Raw genomic sequence first — 25,903 nt, forward strand, 5'->3', positions numbered from 1 at the left:
TTAAATTATTTATATAATTATTATATTAATAATAATTATTCATTACCAGAAAAGAAATTTAACTATAAAAATGTAATTTTATTTCGAATATCAGTGTTATTCTGTAAGAGGTCACCTCGCATCTCATGTCTCATCTCGTGTAATGTTCGAAACCGACTGCGCTATTTTTAATCGACTACCTTACCTGCGAGGTCATCGATTCGTTTGTATTTTTGTACGTCATAATTATGTCAATTATGAACCGATCTGAAAGTAGTATATTTTTGTTCGGGAGGCTTAGAATCGAAGTCCTGTAGTTCTGTAAGCTTTCTATATAGTCCTATTTAAATTTGGAAAAAAATGCTGGTTTTGTTTTCTATTTTATACAATGATGTCAAGAAAGGGGGGGGGGGGGGGGGCGTTGAAAAGAAAAACAAAAACGAAACGAGATTAAACCAAGTTATTAGTAAATAATACTTAACCTAATCGAAGTAAGTCATTCGGGAAGTCAGTCGGGAAAATGATGACTCCATCCGGTGACTACGTCGCCGCTCTGCGGAGTCCCTTCCCTCCCCGGCAGTCCTTTCCGATACTCTCGCGACGGTCCACCTCTGTGTTACTCTACAACGTTATGTTCTCAAATATTTTTTATTTCATATAAGTTTCAATAAGTATCCTTAAGTTAAAATAACTATTGTAACCGATCGCAAATTAATATTAGGTAAATATTTTATCGAGAGTATGGGTAGATACGAAATCGGCTTGCGGACTTAGCTCGTTGCGGACGGACGTACTTATATGTTCAATATATGCGATGTGCTCGCGGTGGCGCTTGGCTTGCGGCTTTACAATATTATATTATAATAATACTGTACATTAAATTATAAGTATAACTCGCATCTTATCAAAATATATACATCGGTGTCTAGATATTCCACTGCCAAGATTGACAAAGTTGTAAACTACCCCCAATATTACCCACCATGGGCACCCATTGTCGTTATGTGAGGTATTGGTCGTTTCTTGTATTGTCAAATAAATTGTTTACTCTATTGCTTGTGACGCTTTGTGCCGACCCATCTAGGGGGAGGGGGGGGGGGGGGTTTGATGTTGTTTGTTGGTCGTCACATAATTGACAACACGAATAATTTGGTTTGTTGTAGTTCATTATAAGCGTACTCCGCGAGAGCGTTGGAACAAGAACTATGTTGTCCCATCGTTGGGCTCAATATCTTATTGTTTGGCCGGGGGTGACACTTACCACAAAGATTTTCATATTTTTTGTTTATGTCTCGTGTGCTTGTAATGAAACGCAACAATCCGAGGTATTACTGTTCGCTGGTAGAATTGTTGGTAACTGGTGAAAGTTAATCACTTGTCTTGTCTTTATACAAATTTTAAATAAACCTCAATAATGGAAATAATACCGACGTTGTTGTTAAGATGCATAATTACATGTGAATAAGATGTATTAATGTTTGCGAACAGAATAAACTAATTATTATTAATAAATAAAAATGTGTATATTATATCTGGGTGACAACGTGCGTATAAGTTTATTCTGTTCGTATAAAATAAAACTGTCGAGAGTACAACTCAGCAAAGGTTTGAAGTACAAATACGCTTTACTGAACACAACATTATAAAAAAAAAAAACAGATACAATACAGTTGAGATAAAAATACAGATACCCATATATATATATATATATAGTTCCCATTGGTTTTAATATTAATAATTTGGTTTTAAAACTTTTAAGGGCTTTATTATAAAATATTAAGGATTTATTACGTTATATATTATTTTTTACGTTATATATTTTTATGAAGTATGAATACTTTAAATGTTTTTATTTAGACTAAATAATTTATTCTATGTCTATTTTATTTTTATAAAAATATATTTCTATTATATCATTTATGCATAATAATATCAATCGTAACCATAGATAATATGGAAGGAGATAAATAGATACGTCTACCGACATGGCAGAGAAATCGGAATACAGCATTTCGTATCGTGTTTCATAATGTTGGCAAAATTGTTAAAAACCTATTCTATTAATACCACACCGTACAAAAATCTTTCTACGGACACAATAAACATTAATATATTAAGCTTGTAAAGGTAAAAGCAACAAATGTCCGGCAAGCGGCACAAACTTTTTTATAAATCTTCACGCCCGAAGGCGCCTCCGACAAATTATCATCGGCGCCCATTCGCGTGAGTGGCTCTCGTGCTTATAAGATGTCTTAGCAGAAAAAATATACACATTAGAATATCATGGTTGAGGTTATTTTTATTAAAAAAAATATATCGTTTCTCCTTGATTGTATAGGATCTACTCCATCTCACGCAAACTTCAACCACGACTTTTTAAAATTTTGACTCGATCGGTGAATACAATATCGGCACACAAACAAAACACTTGACGTAGTGTGTGTTTGTATATTGTTCAACCAATTGTCATGCCAGTCGTTGGGTGTAGAAGCCGATGTGCCGCAGCGCCTTCTGGTGGAGAGTTACACCAACACGGAGAGTACAAACACCTCCATGAAAACATAAATATATGTGCTATTTTTCTTGGTGATCCGCCAAGCCGTGTCGAAGTCTATTAATCTCAACAAATAAACCATAATCCACTTATATATTCCTAATAGTAAATAAGATTGTTGTGGTGTACGTGTGCTCGTCGCTCAGTCGCTCAGTGTCGTCGTGTGTTCAATGTTGTAAAGTTATTTGTGATACATTTTGATGCTTTTACAATAAAATATATTTTAAAAACAGCTTCACTATGTGACAATAATATTTATACAATTTAAACTTCCTACGACGTATACTATATTGATATTTCGCCTCGAAGTATATACATACATATATGCGCTTTATTAATAATTGATATTATGTTTTTAACGTTTTAAAAAATTGCCAAAAATATTTTGATACATTTTTATGATTAATTTTAAGGATTTCGTATGCTCGGTGCACTGTATGCACCCAATTATTCACCTTGAACCAATAGTCATATGTTTCTAAAATGAATATGCTTTAAGTAACAATTGTATTGTAAAAAAGAATGTTTATTTATAACAAACATCGCTCATTTGATAAAACAAAGAAGTAAAAATAAATATTTTTTCCTTATACAATATAAAGTATAGTTTAACCGTTGATTGTTATTTGAGTACCCGCCGAATATTAAAATAATATATTAAAGAGTACGTACTTATAATGAATACGTTTTAATTCGTTATTAATTGTAACCAACTCGGTTATGTGGAGATACAGTAATATTTACACAATAGTGTCGTACTTAGATATGTATAAAAATATTTAAAATATAAATCTATTTATTATGCCTTTGCCTTATACCAAGATAAAAGAATGTTAAAGTTGTGTCAATATGGCGCTAAAACTGACATATGTTGGCAAACTTGATGAATAGTGTCATAGTAGAATAGTTATAAGAAAATGTGTTAATTATACATTGCATTGTGATTGTATTTTGGCAGATGTGAGCAAAATGTGCTATTTATATGTTCTCGTTAAGTCTTGTTTTATTTATATCCTCTCATTTACAGATATTAGTTATATTTTAACGATATTCACGAAATCATTTAGGTACGAATTATCAAAACAACTATCAATAATTCTACTTTTATTATTCTACAATTACACGTTGTCATGATTTGTAAAATACCTTTTTCATATATGATATAATCAGTCGATAAATATTCGAAGTAAATAAACTATAAATTGTACAGCAATAACTTTATTTTCTGAATTGTTTTAAAAGGCGATTCGGTCATTGGACACGCACACACAACATACATTAAATTAAATGCAAGCATTTCCTGTAATAACTTTTGAGCATTTGACCTTCAGTCAGTAAGTTTAGGGGGCCCTGGGCTAACACTACTTAGGCCATAGATAATACAGTTTCACTAGCTAATTTAGGCGCCCACCTAAGACATATATGAACGTAGACTTGAATTAAATTAATTGAATGGGTTTAATTAATTGCAGTACTCGCAGGGCTGCAAACCATACGATCTGTTTAATTTTTATAAAGTTATGGATTCTTTCGCATTATCGTCTATTTTTGACTTTAACTTGACTTAGCTGGGGCCCCCTTGAATCCACGGGGCCCTGGGCTGCAGCCCAAAAAGCCATATGGTAGATCCAGCCCTGCCTTCTATAGTTTCACAAACTTATGTATTCTTAACTGTTACCTTACAAGCGAATGCTCGAAGCGAGGCTTGGTTGCCCTTGTTTCTATGCTTGACGATGAATGAAATTATTAATATTTCCACCACTCAATATGTGGCAGTGAAACTTTTCATCACACCTGCGTTCCTCTATTAAATTATTAAAATAATAAAAAGTTAAAATTACCTTTTAATATAAAAAGTAATCGACAAGATCATTGATAAGATTGATCAAATCACATAATGTAAGTAAACCGACGCCGACCTCTAGTCAGCCCCGTAAGTGACTCGTTTAAAAGACTCGTAACCGAATGCATACACGTGAATCTTAATCTAAGATTACGGAATTTCCACATGGAAATTTTATGCTGTGCTTAATTTATCTCGTAGGTACTTGGCAAAGAATTAAATCATCGCGAGGAATACTGCAAGTTTTAAAGATTCTCACATGTGTATCCACCAACTAGATTTTTTTAAATATCGGGCAGGTATTACGACAGAAGGATAAAATATTTTATAAATGTACGCTTCTCGACTTCACCGACCACGTTCTGAGGCGAGGTGCGATCTCATAGGAGACACTCTCAGGACGAACGTCACTCTCGTGCTCGAAAGGGCTTAAATTTCAAGGTTGAGTCTAGTACTCGCCCCTACGTCCGGAGACGCTGTAAAGGTCAATAGGGTCAACAGCACTGCTACATACACGATACAAAGAAAAACGCTTCTCGCGGCTTGCCTCGCTAATTTTATGTTTGTAGTAATGCGTGCTGAAGTGCTCCGAGCACCCACGGAGTCGCCTCCCCCGGTATAGATGTGCGCCCAGGTGACCCCCAGGGTGTCATTGACGGTCAACGTTTGCGAAGCCGCAGGGTAGTAAAACTCAGGTATAATTTTACACAGTTTGTTTATTCATCGAAATAATCTTATGTATAACGATGTTTCACATTACTTAATATCATTCGTTTCAATTTAATAAATATATTACAATACTATAGATACTGTAAGTACAAGTGAATACGTTGGTCTTATATCGGAAGCTACGTAATAAACAATAATATGGAGGAATTTATAACGTTAAGCACGTTTATTTCAAAATTAATATAAGAGTATCAACGATGCTGACGTCACGAGTCAATAACATTAATGTGGATGCGCGAGATTGAAATTAAATTCCGACGTGACCTCTAGGGTCATATGTTATCATCAATTTTGTTTAACAACGATTTATGAGACTTTACTTTTAATAGATAAAATAACGCAGTTTAAAATTTAGCAGTAATTCTATTGACGTCAATACTGCTTTCCTGTGTCGTTGCTATAACATTTTGTCAGGAGCAACCATTTGTTTAAAATAATACAAGAAATAATATATTTTTCATAATTTAAGTATGAATATTCATTTGAACTTTACTATTTAAAATAAGTAAGTATCTACTCAGTTAAATCTACAACAAAACAACGTCGTTTAAGTACTACGAATCCCGCAGATTATCTGTAATTTAAGATTTTTGGCGCATATAAGTTAATAAGTTTAATTTTGAACCGAAATATTTCGAATTAAACTACCGAAAATATTATATATATATATATATAATTTAAACCACACTAAGGCAAGAAACTCGTCGAATGTTGTTATAATTTCGTTGAATAAATTCGTTACTTTATATAATTCAATTAAATACAATTGAGAATCTACTTAAAATCTATATGTCACAAACATAATTATCATACGTAGCATTTACATATTTAGGTCAATTTATAATCGTTCGTTGAAAGGTCCAATGAGGCAAACAGTCAGACACAAATAATCAAAAGTCTAGTACATTCGTCCATTGTATTTTCTACAAAGCATTGATGCGCTTCGGTTTGTCGATTTATCGATAGTAATTTGCATCTCACTCACACTTACAGACATTCAAAATGCGAGTGGGACGCGGACGCCAGCTATTTAGAAACAGCGACAAAAAAAAAATAAACTTGTTTAATAATAAAAAAAAAAACTATTCGGAATGATTTAATCTGATAATTCAATTTAATATAAAAATATGATAAACAAATTTTAAATTATACAGTAAATAATAGCTAAAATATACAATAGATATTTTTTTAACTTGTTTGAAAATAAGTACATTTTTTCCCTTAAAAGTAATAGGCAAAGACTTAAAGTTTTGTTATATTATACATTACAATAATTCGTATTTTGTCGATTGTTAAGTAAACAGTTATTATAAGTGAATTTTGATTCGCTCCTCGAACCGTTAAGACACAATTAATTTTACAGATATTCAACATTTACAATATATTATTTAGTACCAATTCGATATTTATCTACTTCGATTTAAAAGTCTTCGCTTAACTCCTCAAGATTACTAACTAACAGGCTCTCATTAGTATTTCAGACGATTCACAGCTAGTGCCGGCCGAACTTTATACAACGCTAACACAACGGCTAATCGGATAAATACTTAACTAGGGGTATTGCACGAAAAACGGGGGATTTAGTTAAATACTTCTAGATCTACAATGTACATAATTACACTTAAGTACGAACAGTTCCGCGCAAGACGATCAATCGGCCACCGATCACGACGCCGTGTCGCGAGACGCGCATCCAACGAGAGACCTTCCAGGCACTCCCTCGACTCTCGTTGCGTTCACCGAAATCACCGATAAATTCATTGTCCCCATTTAGTTGTTTGGAATGGTCGCGACCACCGGGGGCGAGGCGGGATGGCGAGCTCACAGGGGCCGGTCGGGCGGCGGCGGCGCGGGCGGTCAGTAGAGCCGCGCGGCGTCGAGCGGCGGCGGCTCGGTGCCCACGTCGATGTCGGCGGGGCCGTCGTCCTCCGTCACGCTCGGCGCGCCGCTCGCTCGCTGCAAGCCGCGCACCTGCAGACACAGTCGCCGCTGTTTACATGTTGGGACAGAGACTCATAACGATAGCATATTCATTTAGTGTAAAGTCGAAAATCGTAGGCTAAGATTTAGACGAGCCGTACTGGGAGGTCACTTTTAAATTGAGAAAATTGGAGTATGCCGGAATTGATCAAGCCATTCGTATATTTTACCATCGAGCTCGCAGTGACCATCGTGTCGGTATAACTTTCGAGCTTCTCTGATTAATAAACCCTTTGCTAAGAAATGGGACGATCTTAGTTCAATGTTTGCTACAAACGACGATTTCCCATTTTTCATTTTCATCGTAATTTCTCATATACCTCTGTTGTTAAGTATTTCGTTTATACCTGAAGGAGAAGATTGTTGGAGAGTAGTCGCGCTTGGTGCTCCTGCGCCTTAGCTCGGAGACAAGCGATGCTGTTGTTGCGGAAAGCTTCAGGGTCCTCGTAGAGTTCGCGGCCGTCGGGTGACGCGCGCCCCTTCGCTGATGAGGAAGCTGTCGTGCTGCTGCCGGGTGAACTTTGTGCCTGGAAAAGATTGATATATATTTATAATACCTATTGAATACAAAAACATGTCAACTAGATTTCGAAGGGTGAGTGAGCTAGTGCAATTTCGAACCCAAGGGTGATAATATCTAGGATCCCACGGTCAGCCAGGTGTAGGGAGTGGTTTATATTCCTTGCATTGCTACAGTCTATGGGCGAAGTGGTCTATTTGTTAATCTGCCTTCATTAGGAATGAAAAACTATCTGAGTAACATTTAAGTGGATGATACTTAAACTGTTATCACTAATGAGTGACGCAGTATTATAATGTATTGCATTCTAACGAGACACATTTATCATTGCATATTAATTGCACGCATGCTCCGCGCGGGAATGTATGCGTGGACACGCGTCACATCTCTCCTTCAGGTTTTATTACAAATCTATTACCATAATATGACTATCGGAGCGATAAGTGTTTTGCATTCAAATAAATCTTTATTATAATAAACGATCGCTAATATTTGGAAGTTACTAAGAATCTGTTTAATAATTTTAGTATTGTAAATGTTACCTGGAGGTATACCTATATTTATTCATCTTAAAATCTTTGCTTTTGAATGCTTATAATATAACTATCATTTTATGTACACTGTTAAAAACTTAAAACACGCGATAGTTAGTTTTATGTTTGGGTGTTGTCAAAATCGAATAACTATTTGAAATTGAAGATACACCTTGAGATATTTATCATAATAGCTCGACGGCAGTAAATCATTGCATTGTATTCCGAATCACTTCTCGCAGAGTTCCCAATCGATACGACAATTAGAAGTAGCTTACAATCGGCTTCCTCGCATACTGACTTTGTTAGATACATACGAGTGAACTTAATACAAAGTGCAATAAATTACTTGAAGACGTGCTTACATTAGCAGGTTACGGAGTTACGAGTATATTAACACAAGTCAACAGAACTGATCATTCAGGAATCTGTGTAAAAATATTGTGATTTTGGTCTCGATTTTGTATCTTTATATGTAATTTTTAGATATCATTTGATATGTTACACGCTTTTAAAGTTTCATGATAGTGGTGGCTCGTTACCTGGGTGTCGTGCACGTCGTGTCGGTGTGGCGAGGCGGAGGGCGCGCGCTCCGCCTCCGCCTCGGAGCCTTCGCGCTCCGACCCCGACTCCTTGAGGTGCTGCGCCGCCTCCAACGACTTGCGGTGCATGCCTTAAACAATCATATGAATGACCTTTATTACAAGTTTCTACATGAAAACTATGAATGTATTGATCGACAAAAACTTGAAGAGGTATTCGCGAAAAATAATATTTTCAATGAATATTAAATCTGCCAAGACAAGGAAAAAAAAGAATAGGTACATGTTACATGACATGTAAAAATTAGGTATGTCACTTGATCGAATGCAAGGAAACTTGGATTGATCAAAAATAAAAATAAAATTTAAAGTACTCTGTATAAAAGCATATTTAAATCATTTTACAGGTTTTTTTTTTTAAAATTGAGCTATAACTGTTTAGTGATCACCGAGGGATTAAAGTTTAAGACTCACACTGTAGAATTAGCCTCTTAGAATTTTGAGCAGTATATGAATTAATGGTAGGATTGATATAATTGCTTTTAGAATGTATCAAAGTATCTCGGGACCCAGTCTCTTGTAGGAGCACCTATTATCAAAAAAGATCCTTTTGTGGCAACAACGTTTCAATTTCAAACCTAACGATCTAAAGTTACCTAGGAATAAAGTCTAGCTCAAGGTCAAAAAGTAATAAAATCGAAATTGCTGTGAAAGCATCAAGGAGCAAACAATAGAGAATATAATAATTAGGCACTGGGTAGTTCATTTTAGGTATGATAAAAAAATGAAAAGGAACATTTCGTTCCTAAAAATTCGATTGTGAATGAAGTCCACAGAGACAAGTGACAGTCGCCGCACCGTAATGAATGGCACACAGGTCGTCTCCATTGTATCGGTAATGAGAATAGATGAAAACAATAACGTCTATATTTTATAAACACATATTTTTTCGATCCCTTTGCTTTGAACGATAGAAATTTCATTTTAATAAAACAAATATTTCCATCAACGTCCTCTGATAATGCGATCGAGTAGAATTATTGATTTATTTTGTATAATATTGTTTAAAATTTGGTCAACTTGTATCTTAAAAGTTTTGCAAGCATATTATTCTTAGGTAATAAACACGAGAGAACTTTAAGCTTTGAATACTATGTAAGGTTATTATAATACGATAACGTAACAATGCTCTTCTAAAATAGAACATTAATGGGTTCTAATGTTAATTCTGGTGTTTAGAAAATTATTAAATGGACACCAATATTAGAAAGCATCCCCACTTAATGATACTGCTGAATTACATTCTATCACCATAGGTGCTAAGCTATTAAGGGCTCGTGTACTTTGGGTTAATGCATCCGATACAGTAGTGATATGCTTGTGTATATTCTTGGAAATTAAACGATCAAAGACAGACCGTTCAAAAAATAGATATAGGTACTAATAACTCTAAGCAACAAATTTATGGAATAAATCAGGACATTCTCAGGCTTGAGGTATTTCTTTGCAAAGTTAAAAACATCAACAATGAGCAGCAATGTACTAACAGTACACTGTTCCTTCAATGTAAGTAAGCATATCCCGTTGGCTATATATTTGTAATCAGTCTTGTTGAAGTTCAAATATGCAATGAACCCTTTGCCCCGAAGAACGCAGAGAAATAAAGTTTTATCAGCGAGCTCGTCACTTGCCTTGCCTTAATATCGTTTGACGGGATTTTACGAGATTTTTATAGCGTTGTCGCGCTCCTAGCTGAATGCCTAATCAGGATACGTGTTTATAGCTCAGGGATTAGACGGCGCCTTGGCTGCTTTGCATACAGCGACCTATTACGTGTTTTTGTTTATTAAATTATGCTCTTGAAGATATAACGATATTCCGTATACTGTCTTGTGTAATGAAAGATGGACCGAGCAGCTTAGTCGACATGGATACGGGAACGGCAGACACCTAGAGAGGGTCGAAGCCACGGAGGTGACAAGTACGATGACAACATATTATTTACAAAAAAAAGTATCGAATATAGAATTTTTACCGAAACATAGCAGCTATATTTTTTTTATTTATTTAGGTACGATCTTATGCGTAATCTTTATTAATCTTTTGACATATAAACTGCCATAAGTCAGTTTAAATGCCAGAGAATATTTATTTATTTATTTATTTATTTATGTACCAACAGAGTATACAGAAAATTATATAAATGAAAATTGTGTACAAAGGGATAACTTATCTCTAACAAGAGATCTCTTCCAGAAACCCTGAATTTAGTGGAGATTATTTGTAATACATATTTATGGTGTAGGTACAATATCAATTAGTTTTATATTATAGAATTCAAGTAGACTTAGCGATAAATGAATATATTACACACTAAATACAAATATATACATTAATATATACCATTATCTATAATATATATATACATTCAACTTACATAGATACAAAAAAATATATATACATACATATAAAATAAATTAAACTTAAGTGGCAAGAAAGTGTTGCTTAACTCTGATTTTAAAAGATTTTATCGTAACATTATTATGGAAAATATTATCTGGAAGAGAGTTCCATAGGCGAGCGGCAACAACGGAAAACGAGTTACCATAGGAAGTAGTATTAAAAAATGGTACCTCAAGAGTTTTCGACGCCACACATGCGCGTACTGGTCTTTCACGAGCAGGACAAAACAGAAAACGCTCATGTAGGTAATCAGGGCTACCATGGTTTAATATATTAAAAAGAAGCGATAATATGTGCAAGCTCCGGCGAAGTCGGATAGGAAGCCACTTTAACTGACGTCGAAATTGAGAAATGTGATCAAATTTGCGCAGACCGTAAATGAAACGAATGCACAAATTTTGAAGTCTATCTAGTTTGTCAAGTAGCTCTTCATTCGCATCAAGATAGCAGATATCAGCGTAGTCCAGAATGGGAAGAAGAAGGGATTGTGCAAGTAATATTTTTGTTTTAAAAGGAAGGAAATTCTGCAAACGTTTTAGAGAATGCAGAGAGAAATGGACACGTTTACTGACTTCGTTAACCTGAGCTCTCCATGATAAATTGCAATCTATGACTAACCCCAGATTAGTAGCTTGGTCGCTATATGCAATTTGAGTTCCATCATAGACAATTGATGGTACAATGTCCCAATTAATTTTGCTACATAACTGTCTGGTACCTATTACCATTGCCTTCGACTTCAAGGGATTAACAAGAAGCCCAAAGGATGTAGCCCAGTTCTTAATTTCAACAAGATCATGATTGATATCATGTATGGTCGAACACAGATTTGATAAGGTGGCGTGTCTATAAAGCTGTAAATCGTCTGCATAGAGATGGTAGTGAGAAGAAATAACTTTGGTAATTTCATTAATGAAGATTGAAAACAGAAGAGGAGAAAGTACGCCGCCTTGCGGAACGCCAGCAGAGAGATCAGCCCAGTCCGAGGAAGCCTCATCAGACTTTACCATCTGCCGACGACCACGAAGATAAGATTGGAACCAATCAATCACAGGCTGAGCAAAGTTAAGTGAGCGAAGGATACCAAGCAATACATCAAAGTCGACTGAATTAAAGGCATTGCTAAAATCGAGCAAAATGAGAATAGTAAACTCTCTTTTGTCCATAGCGAAGCGAATGTCTTCAGTGACTTTAAGCAGTGCGGTGGAAGTACTGTGACCGGAACGGAAACCGGATTGAAAAGGACTAAGGAGATGATTATGTGTTAGGAATTCTGACAGTTGCTTATGTACAACGTCTTCAAGGATTTTTGATAGGATAGGCAAAATAGAGATGGGACGAAATTGTGAAAATGAAGAGGGATTTGATAATTTGGGTAAAGGAATCACATGTGCTAACTTCCAAGCTGTTGGAAAGGTATTGGATTCAAAGGAAAAGTTTATAATGTGGGTAATAACAGGGTTTAAAGAGTCAAGAACAGGTAATAACATATCCCGACTAATGTTGTCATTACCAACCGCCTTGGAAGTGATAGATAGGATGCTTCTCTTGACTTCGCTCTCTGTGACTGTATGAAAATTAAAAGGAATACAATCAGGCGTGATGGCGTTCGCCATCTTTAACAATGTTTCAGCCTTCGTAGAGGCTGAAATTGTTAAAGGGGGAGTACAAAAATGTTTATTTAGAGAATTCAGATCAAATGAATGTTGAGAAGATTTTGAGGGATTACCCACGCCTAAAGATTTAAAAAATCTCCACATTTGTATAATATATAATATATAATCGTAGCGAGGTTCAGTTGTGTTTGGCAGACTTTACAAGATTAGTTGGACCGTTTTTAAAATAATTTAATGTTATGAAATAAGTATTCAATGGTATTAGTATACATATATTGAGTAATGTTTATAGTGTTAGTAATATTATTAAAACTATTATTGAAAGTAAATCAATCACGACAACACCAATTTTTCCTGTAAGTAGCCACGCAGTTGGCTATTAACCTTCCGGCTCTCATACGAGTGGAGCGCGGCAGGCGGTCATCAAGGTCCTAATCACCGGGAGGTGGGCATTACACTCCAACTTTCACCATTACGCGCCGCTGATAATAAATCTCCATGATTTACTTGCGGTTAGCGCGCACTCATCAGGCGAAATGTTTCACAACAATTTGTTTAGAAAAACCTATTTCAGACATTGGTAACTCGAATTTTATGAAAATATAATGTAACATGAAAATATTGCGTCGTATTGTTATGTAATTTAATTTAATTATTGTATAATAAAGTTGCCTTTGGGTGCAGTTTTTGTTCAAAGAAGTTGACTGTCCTGTATACAGGTCGAATCGTATAAATTGCATTACCCTCCTTTGATTATAATCTAGCCGACCCGGGGGACTTCGTACCGCCTAACAGGTAATTACATTGTAACTTCATCATTTGTATTAAATCTGCGTTCGTGTGTTCGACTTGGTCATTTATCCGCTCTGATAACAAATTTTTAGTCATCATTTGGCGTACGCTCCAAACCAGTCTGCCCAATGCAGGATGTTCTTGAAATAGCTGCTGCAAATTTTGATGCTTATGCCTTGACGCTGATCAATTTCTTTCTTCGTATTGCCCATGAAGTATATTAATTAGTAAGAATTTATTCGTTGTATCTTCAGGGGTTGAAGTGATCCAATTCATTCATGTGTTGGAGAGGCAGTAGTCGGGTACTAACGCGGAACCCTTTTCGTCCGATGTCTCGTAATTCTTCAGTGTATTGATTCGCAATGTTTCGAAGCCTAATTGCGTTACGGCTTTGTTGGGAAATATTAGATTTTCTGGATCACGGCATTGTTAATATAATACTCCCACAATAAGATCTATTAATAATACTCAGACACAGAAAACAAAGCACACTGAGCCCATTCAATTAAACAGGTTTTTGTAATTTGTTTTCGGTATTATTTTTGTTTACATTTCGATAAAATAAAATCTATATCCTTATTATGAAGTATGTTATTTTCCCACAACTTTTCGTTGAATTTCTTTTCTACCCTGTCTTGTAAGACACTGATATGCAGTGGGAATCAGTTATTACAAATAAGCTGTAATAGTGCGTGACGTGAGCGGTTAATTGACAAAGATGGCGTAGATCCAAACCTTATTTGTTTAAATATTAATTTTCCGTATATATGTATACTTTTTCCAATTTTTTAATAATTTTTCGAATATTCGGGGTAAAGACGAATCTAACAAATTAGATATCATTTAAATCGGTCCAGCCGTGTGCTGTGACTAATCCGTCTTTGTTTTTTTTTAATATAGATATAAAAATATTAAAGTATATGTATTATTGTAGAACGAAAACTGAATGACGTGGTCAAGGAAGTGACGTCACCTTTGAGACGAAGTCAAAGAAAGGGGCCTCCATCTTGGGTTGTCATGGTGCTAACGAGTTTGTAACTGTCAATTGCGGTCTTGATGAATTTCATAATATATTATTGATATATAACTGAAACTTAGATAATCAGTGTCCGTCGATATTTATTTTAAACGTTATAGTCTGTATTATTTCGATATTTATGCGCTGTAATAAAACACTTTTGCACGGATTGCCCTGTAACTGTACCGTGTTTAATTTATTTCCCCTGGTGTGTCAATCAAAACGGCTTCGGATTACAGCGCTCTTATTTCCCTGTCTACAACTTTGTTTTATTGTTGGTTGTTGTTGTTGGTACATAAACTGTCTCGTTAGTCTGGTCGTTGCTTGTAAAGCTGCAGATCCCGTGTTTTTGAATAATGTTCAAATCCTGAGTTATGATATAAAACAGTTTTGATTTTGTGTCAATAAATTAACAGCAACGTCTCGGAGCTACTGGTGATCCTGATGAACGCTCTCCGGTCGTATCGGATAGCCGGACTATAAGAGTGCACTGCAACTATGTCTGTATAGATACGAGTATATATTTGGTATAATATGTGCGCAGTCTTCATAGCGATTGGTCGTAGCAAAATTTGATCGTATTATCCTCAAAACTTTATTACACCGATTTATTTTCTCGACATCGTTTATCACCGATAGTATAAATCTTTTGTTAAATATTTCATTGTTTAATTGGGACTAAATTATTTATCAATCAAAATGATTGAATACCATTAAATCATTTAACAAAAATTAAATAAACGTCACATATGTTGGCTATTTTTAATTGCATTTTTAGAGATAAAGCCGACTACAGTAGCTTTTACCGAGACAAGACTTGAGTTTGTAAATACATTACTATATGATACTCCGTCCAAAATTACTTTAGATTCTATAGTACGTGTTATTAGAAGAAATTCTAATGTCGCTGTTTTTGTAAGTGATATTTGTTTATACTACGCATAGCATAAATATTGTTATATTAACTGCATTATTTGCACGAGCTACGAGCGTAGCAAATTTCGTAGCATGAATGTTATTTTAATAAAATGGTTGAACGTAACTCTAATATTTTCTTATGTTTCTGATAATTTTACCGCTTTAAAGAATAGTTTTTCGAGTTGAGATTTTAGTGCAATGTATACGCTTCTACAACAGGATCCCAGAAAGCGTTCAAAATGCTTCTGTTGCGAAATTAAAAAAAATTGTTAAGGAACGCTTGTGTGCGAAAGGTTACTATACAATTAGTGAGTTTATGTTTGATAGCACACCTTGGGAATGAAACGATCGCCTCTTGGCTGTTTCTACTCATATACAATTATGTATATAATTAATTTGACGTAAAAAAAAAAAAAAAATCCCGCTGAGTTTCTTTCGCCGGTTCTTCTCAGGTCAGGGTGTTTTCTTTTTCCGAACCGGTGGTAGTGTTTAACTTGACAATCAATAAGAAAGTGTAATACTTCTATATTGAATAAAGGAATTTGAGTTTGAGTTTGAGTGATCTCAAAAAATATTTTATGATTAGAATCAAACGGGTTCCATTGTTTCATATGCACATTCGTTTCGCTACTCAAATATTAGGTAATGGACAATTTATTAACGGTATATATTTTTTCAAATGTTAAGATGAAATAGTTTTTTTAGTCGATATTGTATGAATTTTTGTTAAAATTGATATTTTTAATTTTTTATCTGGACAAAGTGAAAATATTTTATTTTTTCTGTAGTTTTGCATCTTTGTCACCCCGGCTCTTCCTGTCGTCACTTCGCGAAACTAAAGCACTAAGACAATTTACCTACTCGAAGTCAAAGCAAGACAGTAATTTTATGCGGTGCCTTCAAACGCCTATCCTTTTAGAGAGAGTGGTGTTTGGAGAAATCTTGAGGACACGATTCGATTGAGTTTCCACTACTGAGAGCACTCCATAGAACTTTTCATTCCAGTAATGGTTATGCTGCATCCATACCCGCTGACTTATACAATTTTTATTTATTAAATTATATTTTTGACAGCGAGTGTATTATAAGTAAGATATTATTTTTGAGAGTACTGATTTAAGAAAGTCTAAAAAAAAATCCGCTCAAAATTAATTCGAAATATTTTTGTATCAACAAATGGTCTTATATATTAATATCGATTTTTTCATAAGCTTTAGAAACTATTAAATAAATATAAATAAGTAAGTAATAACTTTTAACTCAACTAATAAAGAATCTGCGTAAATAAGTTTTAAGATAAAATGTCTCGCGGCCAATAACCTCAGAGCGTACCGTGTCGTTCTAAAACAAATGATTAGCTGCAATTTATATTTTACAAAATTAAATTTAAATTTGTAAGATACAATCAAATTCGTGAAGAACAATCGACATGGAGTGTTTTATTCGCGCTAGCTCGCCTCGTGTGCCTCTAGCCTAAGAGTGGTGGTGTCATTTAGTAAGATAAAAGAGTGATGTACAAAGCAAGTGTATAATAGGCAGATAATTCAGTAAGGCGCACTTCGCGTGCATTACAATCCATTTGCCGGCTCTAGCACTTTGATGTCTGCGCGAACAGCCACTCTTGCTATACTAAGTCACAAAGTGAATACGATGATAGAATTTCATCAGTATTGTTTTCTGATATATTTTTTAATTTCACTTTTTTTAATTGTTCAATAGTTGTCGCGCGCACGACTCGTCGGTGTATGTTATTGTTGAGACGCGGTGTGCATTTAGCTTTAGGGTGACGTGTATAGCTGACTTTTATTAAAAAAGTAAATTTATTCCAATTTTTATGGATGGTCTCTATTGAGGCAGCTTTGTTATTAATCTACGTATTATTTTAGCATTAATTTCAGTTTCCTATAACAAAAACTTATAGGTATGTTGATTGGTTATATGAGTTACTTATTAAAAAATCTAAAATCAAACGAGTATTTATTTTTTTATATTGCTTACTTAAATTCTATATTCTCTAGTAGTAGGAATTTGTCCAAGCCTGAGTGGTACCCCCACTTATCTATTATTCCACCGCCCAACATTAATTCTTATTACAGTGTTCCGACTTGAAGGTTGAGCAAGTGTAATTATGATCGGTGGCGCATAGTTCGGTGAGGAATTAATATTTCTTACAGACCCGGAGTCTTTGAGCAAAAGAGACCACTTACCATCAGTTAGCCGATTTGCGCGTCTGCCATTCAGTTCTAAATACAAAAAATAAATAAGTAATTAACTAACTATCTTAAGTAAATATTTTGTCGCTGACATTACAATTACAAGTGATTAAATTAAAACTGTTTTAGCTTCCTTTTTCTATTATTAATTTAAATCCTATAATGAATATTAAACGAATAAACTACAGCTTATAAAAACTAAACAAGATACTTTCGTTAGGTTAATGTATGGGACTTTTGAAAACAAACCAAATAAGCCTTAACCGAGCGATTTACTTGCTCGTAGCCCTTGAAGAGTCCACTATCCCTCTCGAATCCATCATCAGATCAGCTCGATAATTCCAAAGTTTATATGACGAGTATATTTGAAATATTTTTTTGAATATAATACGAATAGGTATAATTCGAAGTATGTTAAATTTACAGTTGGGTTGGTTGAATACTGACATTGTTATTTAATAAACACGTGAAGCTGATACAATATATATGTATGTATGTGTGTGTGTGTAACTAAGTGTGAAAGTAAATAGAAAATAAACAAAAATTATATTTTTATAAGATAAACTTATTTTTAATTTTTCTTTTTATTGTCTCGACCGATAATAATAATCGAATTCATCGTAATGATGCGATCACTGAGGTTCAAGTAAAACTTTAATATATTATATGCAAACAATATTAACTCGGAACATACTTCAACGGTTCCATTACAAACTGACCGCTAGAATCAAAGTCGAATTGATAAAGATAACCTGTTCTACTTTTAAAAGTTTCACCTTTACTTATAGAAAAACTATAACGTGATAAAACTCAGTAGATAAAAATACTTACTACGTAATGACTAATTCGATCAATCAAGTATATCTTTATAATACTAATTCGGACAAGCACCTTATATCTAACTATTTATGTATAATGAATTGCTTAATTAATATAAACAAAATATAAGTTCATTAGTCTTTGGTCTCATGAATTATTAAGACATATAAGTGTATATACGATACACGTTACTCATATAGTAGACTTTTTTGAATTGAAGTTATTAAAGTTAATACTTTATCTATTTGAACAATAAATGTTAAAAATTATACATTATTATGAAAGTATTATATTTAAAAAAATAATGATTTTAAGAGACCAAGGCATGAGAGCCAAGACTGCAACTAGAGTCAACGTGTACAATCTTAAAGTACATCGATAAGTATGCATTAAGAATAATTTGCGTTTTTGTTTTACATTGAACGCCTATGATGGTAAAGAAATATTCCAGTTTTATTCACGCATTTATCAAGGAATTCCAGACATATTTAAGGAAGACTATAGTTATCTATATTAGTGAAATCACACCATAATAAGGCCATTCCGAAACAAGTAGATAAATAACATTTATAAATTGAATTATTTAATAATAATAACGCTGTGTAACACTCATGGCTCATTTAAATGTTAATATTGATTTTTATTGACGTATAGATTATTAATAGCTCGGTAAGTATTTATTAACAGCATAGCTCTGGTCAAATGGGTTTGATGTGTGAAAAAGCACTTGAAAATGAATTGGAGAAAGGAGATATAATTAGGTTTCGAGTAAAATCTAAAAACATTTTATAATTATAAAAAAACTCTAAGTCTGATACCACGGTTATTTATCATTGGGTAATTTTAATTTGAGCAGATAATATATTTGAGTATTTTAGGAAATTGTTAAATTGTACCTAATGGCAGACTAAGTACACAGAAACGCGGACGGAAAACTTACGATTAAAATATTGTATTTTCATAGAAATCAACAGTATTATTAGCAATAATTGTAATAGTAACAGCGAGAGATTGGTGTTATTTAATAAGAAATTCAATAACACCAATCTCTCGCTATTATAATCAAAAGCTTAATTACTCATTAAAATATTTAATCCGCTGATTCTACCTCTAGTCCTAAGCTCAAAGGTTATCTGGAAGAGATCGTAGTTCGCATTATTAGCGGTAAAACTGTACATCTTTTAATTTGTTTTTGAGTTTAAGCTTGATTTTACATGTGCTGTACAATAAAGAGTATTTGGTTGGATTTGTTTCGAACTCTGGTTCGAACACCTTATAAGTATTTGCTTGTTTCTGACGTATTCTTCATGTTTGCGTATCTTTTATCATTGAATTGATACTCTTAACAGTTGTTGTTGTGAAGGCTTCTGATATAGTGCCACCAATGTATAATACGAGAGGCGAGAGATCGAGTAACTTTTTACAAACAATTGAAAGAGGCATTGCAAAGTATAACCAGGAGCTAGCTAATAATTCACAAATGTCCAAATTGTTTTTAATAATGATAGCTTTTATCCATTTAAAGAAGATTTCTGTCCAATACAGCTACGATGGTAAACCCTGAAGTTTTTCTGGATAAAATAATCTTTAATAGGCACTCACAAACTAATAGCCACGTAATTTAATTTAACATTCAGTGATGTAGCAGCGACGACAAGAAAACGTTTGTCGTTTTTATTTAGGGCTCAGTCTAATATTCGACAACATCAGTTCGTAAGTGAAGATATGTTACACGAGCACTTCTCACACTGTCCCACGATCCACCGATTACCTAATTCGACAGCCGAGTACATAATGTAATAACGTTACATGAAAAAACACACTCGAAATCAAAATAAACAAACGTCTAGCTCACACTCAGGTTGAAAACGAGTATCGTTAAGTACATAATTAATATGTAAGCGAGGCAGCCGCCGACCCCCGTAATCAGGGCTTAGACAAAACGACGGCCATCTTGCCCCGCCTCGCCCCCCTCCTCCCCCGCGCGCCCCGCAACCCCCCGGGCGGTGAAGGCTGTATGCAGCCATGATATGATTGCGTTCTGATTTGCTAGATTCGTTTATGTATAGTCTCGGGACCGGCGGAGTTTTTGGAACGCAGGTGGTTTTATTTTCCATTTAATTACGTTATGTGCTTGTGGATTGGCCTTTGTTTTCGCTCGTGAATGTAATCTTTGTATGTAAAGGAAATGTTCCTGGTAGTTGTTTTTAAACTGTGCTCGACGTTTGTTCTGTGAACGTTTACTATTGTTATTTTACAAGCTTCGAATTATGTTTTAAGCGAAAAAATAATAATATCTTCGTACATACGAGCATCAATAAAATAAACTTGCGTTTATGATGTGATTACTTTCCTACTTCTAAAATTCAGCATAAAATGTTATGCCAAATATTTAAACGAATTTCGAATATTACACCTTAGTGTTACAACGATTTCATGACTAGTACCGTTTGATTGTACAAAAAGCCAAGTCTCCTCGAAGTGAACTTGTTTACATCAACACGTAGCGAGGCCGCACGTAGCCACTGGTACGAACACAACGCCACTCAACAGCCCTTCTCAAATTCTTACCCGCCGCAGAAAACAAATTCTAAATACCGTCGACATCACCCCTATCTCAATTGAATAAGGCTTACATTGCTTTTATAAAACTAGGCACGTCGTTGAGCGGAAAGCTGTGAAAAATGAACATCTCTTGTAGCCGAGATTAAAAATTACACATTGCTTTGTCTCGGCGATGTCTGACGCGAGTGTAGTTTTAAGCAAGATCTCTTTATAAGAGGATACTCTGTTTCGTGTCTGTTTAACTCTAAAAGGATTAATGAGATAATCGTATAATTAAAACAAATTAAGTTATCTTAATCTAAATGTTATAAGTATTATACATTTGCGCTCCTAAATTACTTACATAATGTCGTTTGAAGAATATGACCTCGATTTACTTAGTGTACGTATAATTAGTTGAAAAGTTACTAAACATTGGATTACCAAAAAATCAAATTCACAAAATAAAATTACAAATAAACAAATGACATTGAGAGTTAACAGAACCTTAGATTACGAAAATAAAAAAAAAAACAGATATGTAAAAGGGGAAACCTTATTAATATTAAATTAAATCGTTTGGTTTGATATGAGTACGTAGGTCTATTCCATTGTTGTACATAGTTATTTGACTCACTGTTAAAGGAATTTAAATAGTTATATTGCTGATGAGATCTTTGCCCTCGCTTTTTATTATATTATCAATTGCGTCTCAGTAAAATGTTTTAGTAAATAAGCGCTAAGCAGTTGAAATATATTAAAAGGTATGCGGTATTCATTCAAACGATGTGTGTAATTAGCAAAACGATAAAACTCAATCAATACCTAATTGGCAGTTAAATGGATTAATTAATATTTTCTGTTGTTAAAGTGTTGATTTTGTTCAAGCTAATTAATGCATAGTCGAGTGTCGTAGTAAGTATGTAAGGACTCACCGGTCGGCGGCGGTCCGGGCCGGCGCTACGGGCGCGCAGCCGATCTCCCACTCGACTCTTGAACAAAATCGACACTTTTAGTAGGAGAATACGATTGTCTACAGGCAGGCTGCGTAACGAGCGCTGTCTGCAGACGTTATTAAGGCACTGTATGTGCCGTCATTAGTAAGAATAATCTTTAGAAGAATTAAAACGCGGTCACAGAAGCAAGTTATAAGATAACTATGAGCTAGTTGACTTTGGCGTACACAGAGTATTGGAAGTGATTATTACCAAATCGCGATGACCAAAATTGAAATAAGGTTTCGAAAATCATACCTATTGTTTTTATAGGCGCTTGAATTCTTTCGCGTTCTCTAATTCGATATTTGTTGATTTATAACTTAAGAATTAAATTCACTACACATATATATTTTACTAAATACACACAGACATGCACATAGATATATTAAATTGTTCGTATTCATCCGTCTGAGTTGAAACATTGTAATTACTGATGTAAGAAGCACTCACAGTGTCAAATTTATCTACAGAGTTATATTTTTGAGTGACAGGTTTATTACGCAGTGTTTCAAATCTGTATTCAAACAATATTATGTGTACTGTTTGCAGATATAATTCTATTATTGATTTATTATTATTACAAGAAAAATTACTATTGTTCAATATAACTTTTTGTTTAGTCCAATTGTTATCATTATCAAAATATATTATTTTATAATTTAATCAAAAAGATTGGCCCTCGTAGCAAACACCTAACCTAACACTTAAATCTATTTTTTTATATATATTATTAAATAATTTTAGTAATTTGTTTAAGTAATAAAGTTAGTAAATTAAAACGAATTAATCGAAGTATTGCTTCGATATTGAATAAAAATATTTAATTTTGTCAACTGATAACTAAATTACAATTATTTAAGATATCCTTGTGTTATGTGTCCAAAGAGCTTGGGTTACTTTTTTCAAACGGAGAATCTAAATCACTATTTAATTTAGATTTTCGATCAAATTTTCATATTTGTAGAGTGCTAACGGAAAATGCTATCACATTTTTTATTTATATTTTATCACATTTTTATTTTATCACATTTTTTATATTTTTTATTTTTTTTTTATTTATGCTATCACATTTTTTATTTATACTTTATTGCAGAACAAAGCCATACGAAAGGTGGCTTTAACGCTACTGCATTTCTACCAGCCAACTTCCTGTTGATTTAAAAGCAGAGTAACTCATTTAAGTATTTAATAACATGCAAACGATCTGAAACACCGAAAAATAATTCTACCTTTGTTATTTGTATGTAGCCCAACATGAAGAGTACCTACTAATCAATCTATTTATTTGAAGAACATCAATAATAATAAATACGAAGAAAGTAGATGTGACATTATAACTAATCAGACGATTTAGCACATAGATGGTTTTCTTCTCAATGCAATCCGTGAATCTTTCGCGGATGAAGACTTCAAGTTAAATCATTCTCATTATCTTTATCGTACAGCAGATTTTAGAACAATTATAAACACAAGAACAAGATGTACAACGATGTCTAATTGCCAAGTAAGTTATCTATTCCAGACGATCTTTGGCCAAAGGTCTTCTGAATACGATTGAAGATGAACATTAATTTATTAACTGTGACAAATTAATTTGATAATGACTTATTTTAATGAAGCTATTAATTGGAAATGTATTACAAAGTTCCGCTCAAACCAATCAACGCTAAGCGTGAGTTCTAAATTTGCCACATAATCCGATTTAATTTCACATTAAAATACGAAGCAAATAAATAAACATTAAATATCGAAAAGCGTGCAGTGAAGGTGTGTCTGTGTCTGCATGTATGTGTGTGTGCTTGTTAATTATTATTTTTTTACGACTACATAATCTTTTATTAATTATATAGTAAACCTACGTCATGAGTTCAATATAAACAAATTATATCGTGAAGTATCATTTATATGTTTTGTTAAAGATGTACTACTAGTATTTAAAAACAAGTTCAAATATAACAACTATATTAAACAGTTTAAGGCGAAATATGAATAATAAATAAATCAAGGCAAAGAGTTGATTGAAGCTTATTTAAGGCGAAGGTAAAAACAGTAAAAAAACAACTTAAATTGCAATGTAACTAGAGTTTGACTTGACGCGCGCTGTAATGCTTTGAAATATATAAGAGATCAGCTACTAGACGTGATCGAACTACATAATTCAAAGTAATCTTACCGAGTAGCCAGGGCGCCACGTTGTCGTTTTCCTTGGCGCTCTTCAAGATGGTTTCTGGTAGTGGAAGCGAGTGGCGCACCATCGCTCCGTAGAGGCCGTACTCGGCCATGATAGTGGACCGACCCCAGCACTTCTCAGTCTTGCGCCACTTGGCTCGTCGGTTTTGGAACCACACCTGGAACAAAATAAAACTATTATTATAAAAGTCTGTGATTGTCCCATTTCCGAGCTAAATTCTCCTTTTGAGGAGAAAGTTTTGAGCTTATTTCATGATGCTCAAATGCGGGATGGACATACATCTAGCAGAGAGGTGTGATGGATCTAAATGGCACTCCCTCGGGTATGAACCTGCAATTTCCGGTTAAGATTCAAGTGTTCTGGACACTGGTCACCTCTCTATTTGCGTGCATATTAAACATTGTACCTATACATATTTTAAATGTGATGGAGAGTGAACGGGCAGAAATCTTATCTTATGGAAAGTGACTGCCTTCGCAACGGCGACTTGCAGGCGTGTTGCCGATTTTTATGTCCTGTACGCTTACGTTAATACATTTTATTGAAATTGGTCATCTTCCACCAGTGAATATCAACAGTGGTAGGGTTGTGTGTCCTTCCGTCTGGGTACTAGCCACTATTAGGATCAGTATTATTCTCCTACCAAACACTTTGATTTTCCAGATTTCTGAATTAAATAGTTAATGAGTCAGTAACGGTGACGGTCATCTCTAGAGATCATTGCCACTGGAGAAAATATTAACTATAGGAACTAAAAGTTTATGTCCCTTGTGTCTGCGGTGACACAAATAAAAAAAACACTACATGGTATGTCTTTTCGTTTAGGCCAATTCTTATCAAGTTGGTATTTAATGGATACAGAAAGTAGATTACAGTCACAGTTGACGCCGTTGGCGAAATGAAATGCGCCCTTTTTGATGATCATTTGTTTTAACGGTGTTACGTAGAAAACCTTGCGCGGGAATTGTACGTCTCGGAGGAAATTTTGTTGTATTTCCTAGCAGCCGCAGCCAGGCGGGTTAAAATCCAAATTCATTCTTTATACTTAGTATTCTTTGAGCGAAGTATTATAATTAGTACTCGTGAAAAAAAAGTATTAACATTTTTTTAATAACATTTTCTGAATAAACTTTACATATCTTTTGTTAGCCGTCTATTTCAATGTATAAATAAATAATCTGTTTAGGCGTGTGCGCAACGAATTAAAACACACAATTATTCATCATTATGTTATCAGTAAGATAGACGTATACATTATGTGTATGTCTGTAATAATGTTTTAAATTCGTAAGTAACTCTGTCATCTGTGTGTTGTCTGTTACGCTTTCACGGCTAAACTATTAAATCGATTTTAATGAGATTAAGTACAAAGCCAGCTTGAAATCCATGGACGAACTTCGGCTAGATTTTTTCATCCTATCGTTGGGAATGAAAGGTTGTAAGCAAGCTCTAGAATCATTTTATTACAAACTCAATTCCAAGCAGACGAAGCCGCGGGTACCTCTTGTTTAATTATAAATCGCTTTAAAATGTCCACTGTGCTTTACTTATAATAACATTATACCTTTCAGTTGACGCCATGTTAATGTTTTAATGGACAAAATAGAATTCACAAAATGCAGTGATTGGTCGTAATTGAAAACGAGCCAGC

General features: G+C 34.2%; 1 protein-coding gene across 2 annotated transcripts in view; it reads right to left on the reverse strand.

Moving 5' to 3' along the window:
• Positions 1-6,344: 6,344 nt before the first annotated feature.
• The window catches only part of LOC125068921 (visual system homeobox 2-like), a 103,532-nt gene continuing 83,973 nt past the window's right edge, over positions 6,345-25,903 (reverse strand). For both annotated transcript variants that reach the window (XM_047678300.1, XM_047678299.1), the window contains 4 exons: positions 24,235-24,409; positions 8,681-8,811; positions 7,433-7,612; positions 6,345-7,076 (listed from right to left, as the gene is read on the reverse strand). In XM_047678300.1, coding sequence (XP_047534256.1) covers positions 6,963-7,076; positions 7,433-7,612; positions 8,681-8,811; positions 24,235-24,409 — 600 coding nt within the window. In that variant the 3' untranslated portion in view covers positions 6,345-6,962. The remainder of the gene's footprint in view (positions 7,077-7,432; positions 7,613-8,680; positions 8,812-24,234; positions 24,410-25,903) is intronic.

The sequence above is a fragment of the Vanessa atalanta genome, chromosome 14 (assembly GCF_905147765.1).
Source record: "Vanessa atalanta chromosome 14, ilVanAtal1.2, whole genome shotgun sequence".
In the NCBI taxonomy this organism is placed as follows: domain Eukaryota; kingdom Metazoa; phylum Arthropoda; class Insecta; order Lepidoptera; family Nymphalidae; genus Vanessa; species Vanessa atalanta.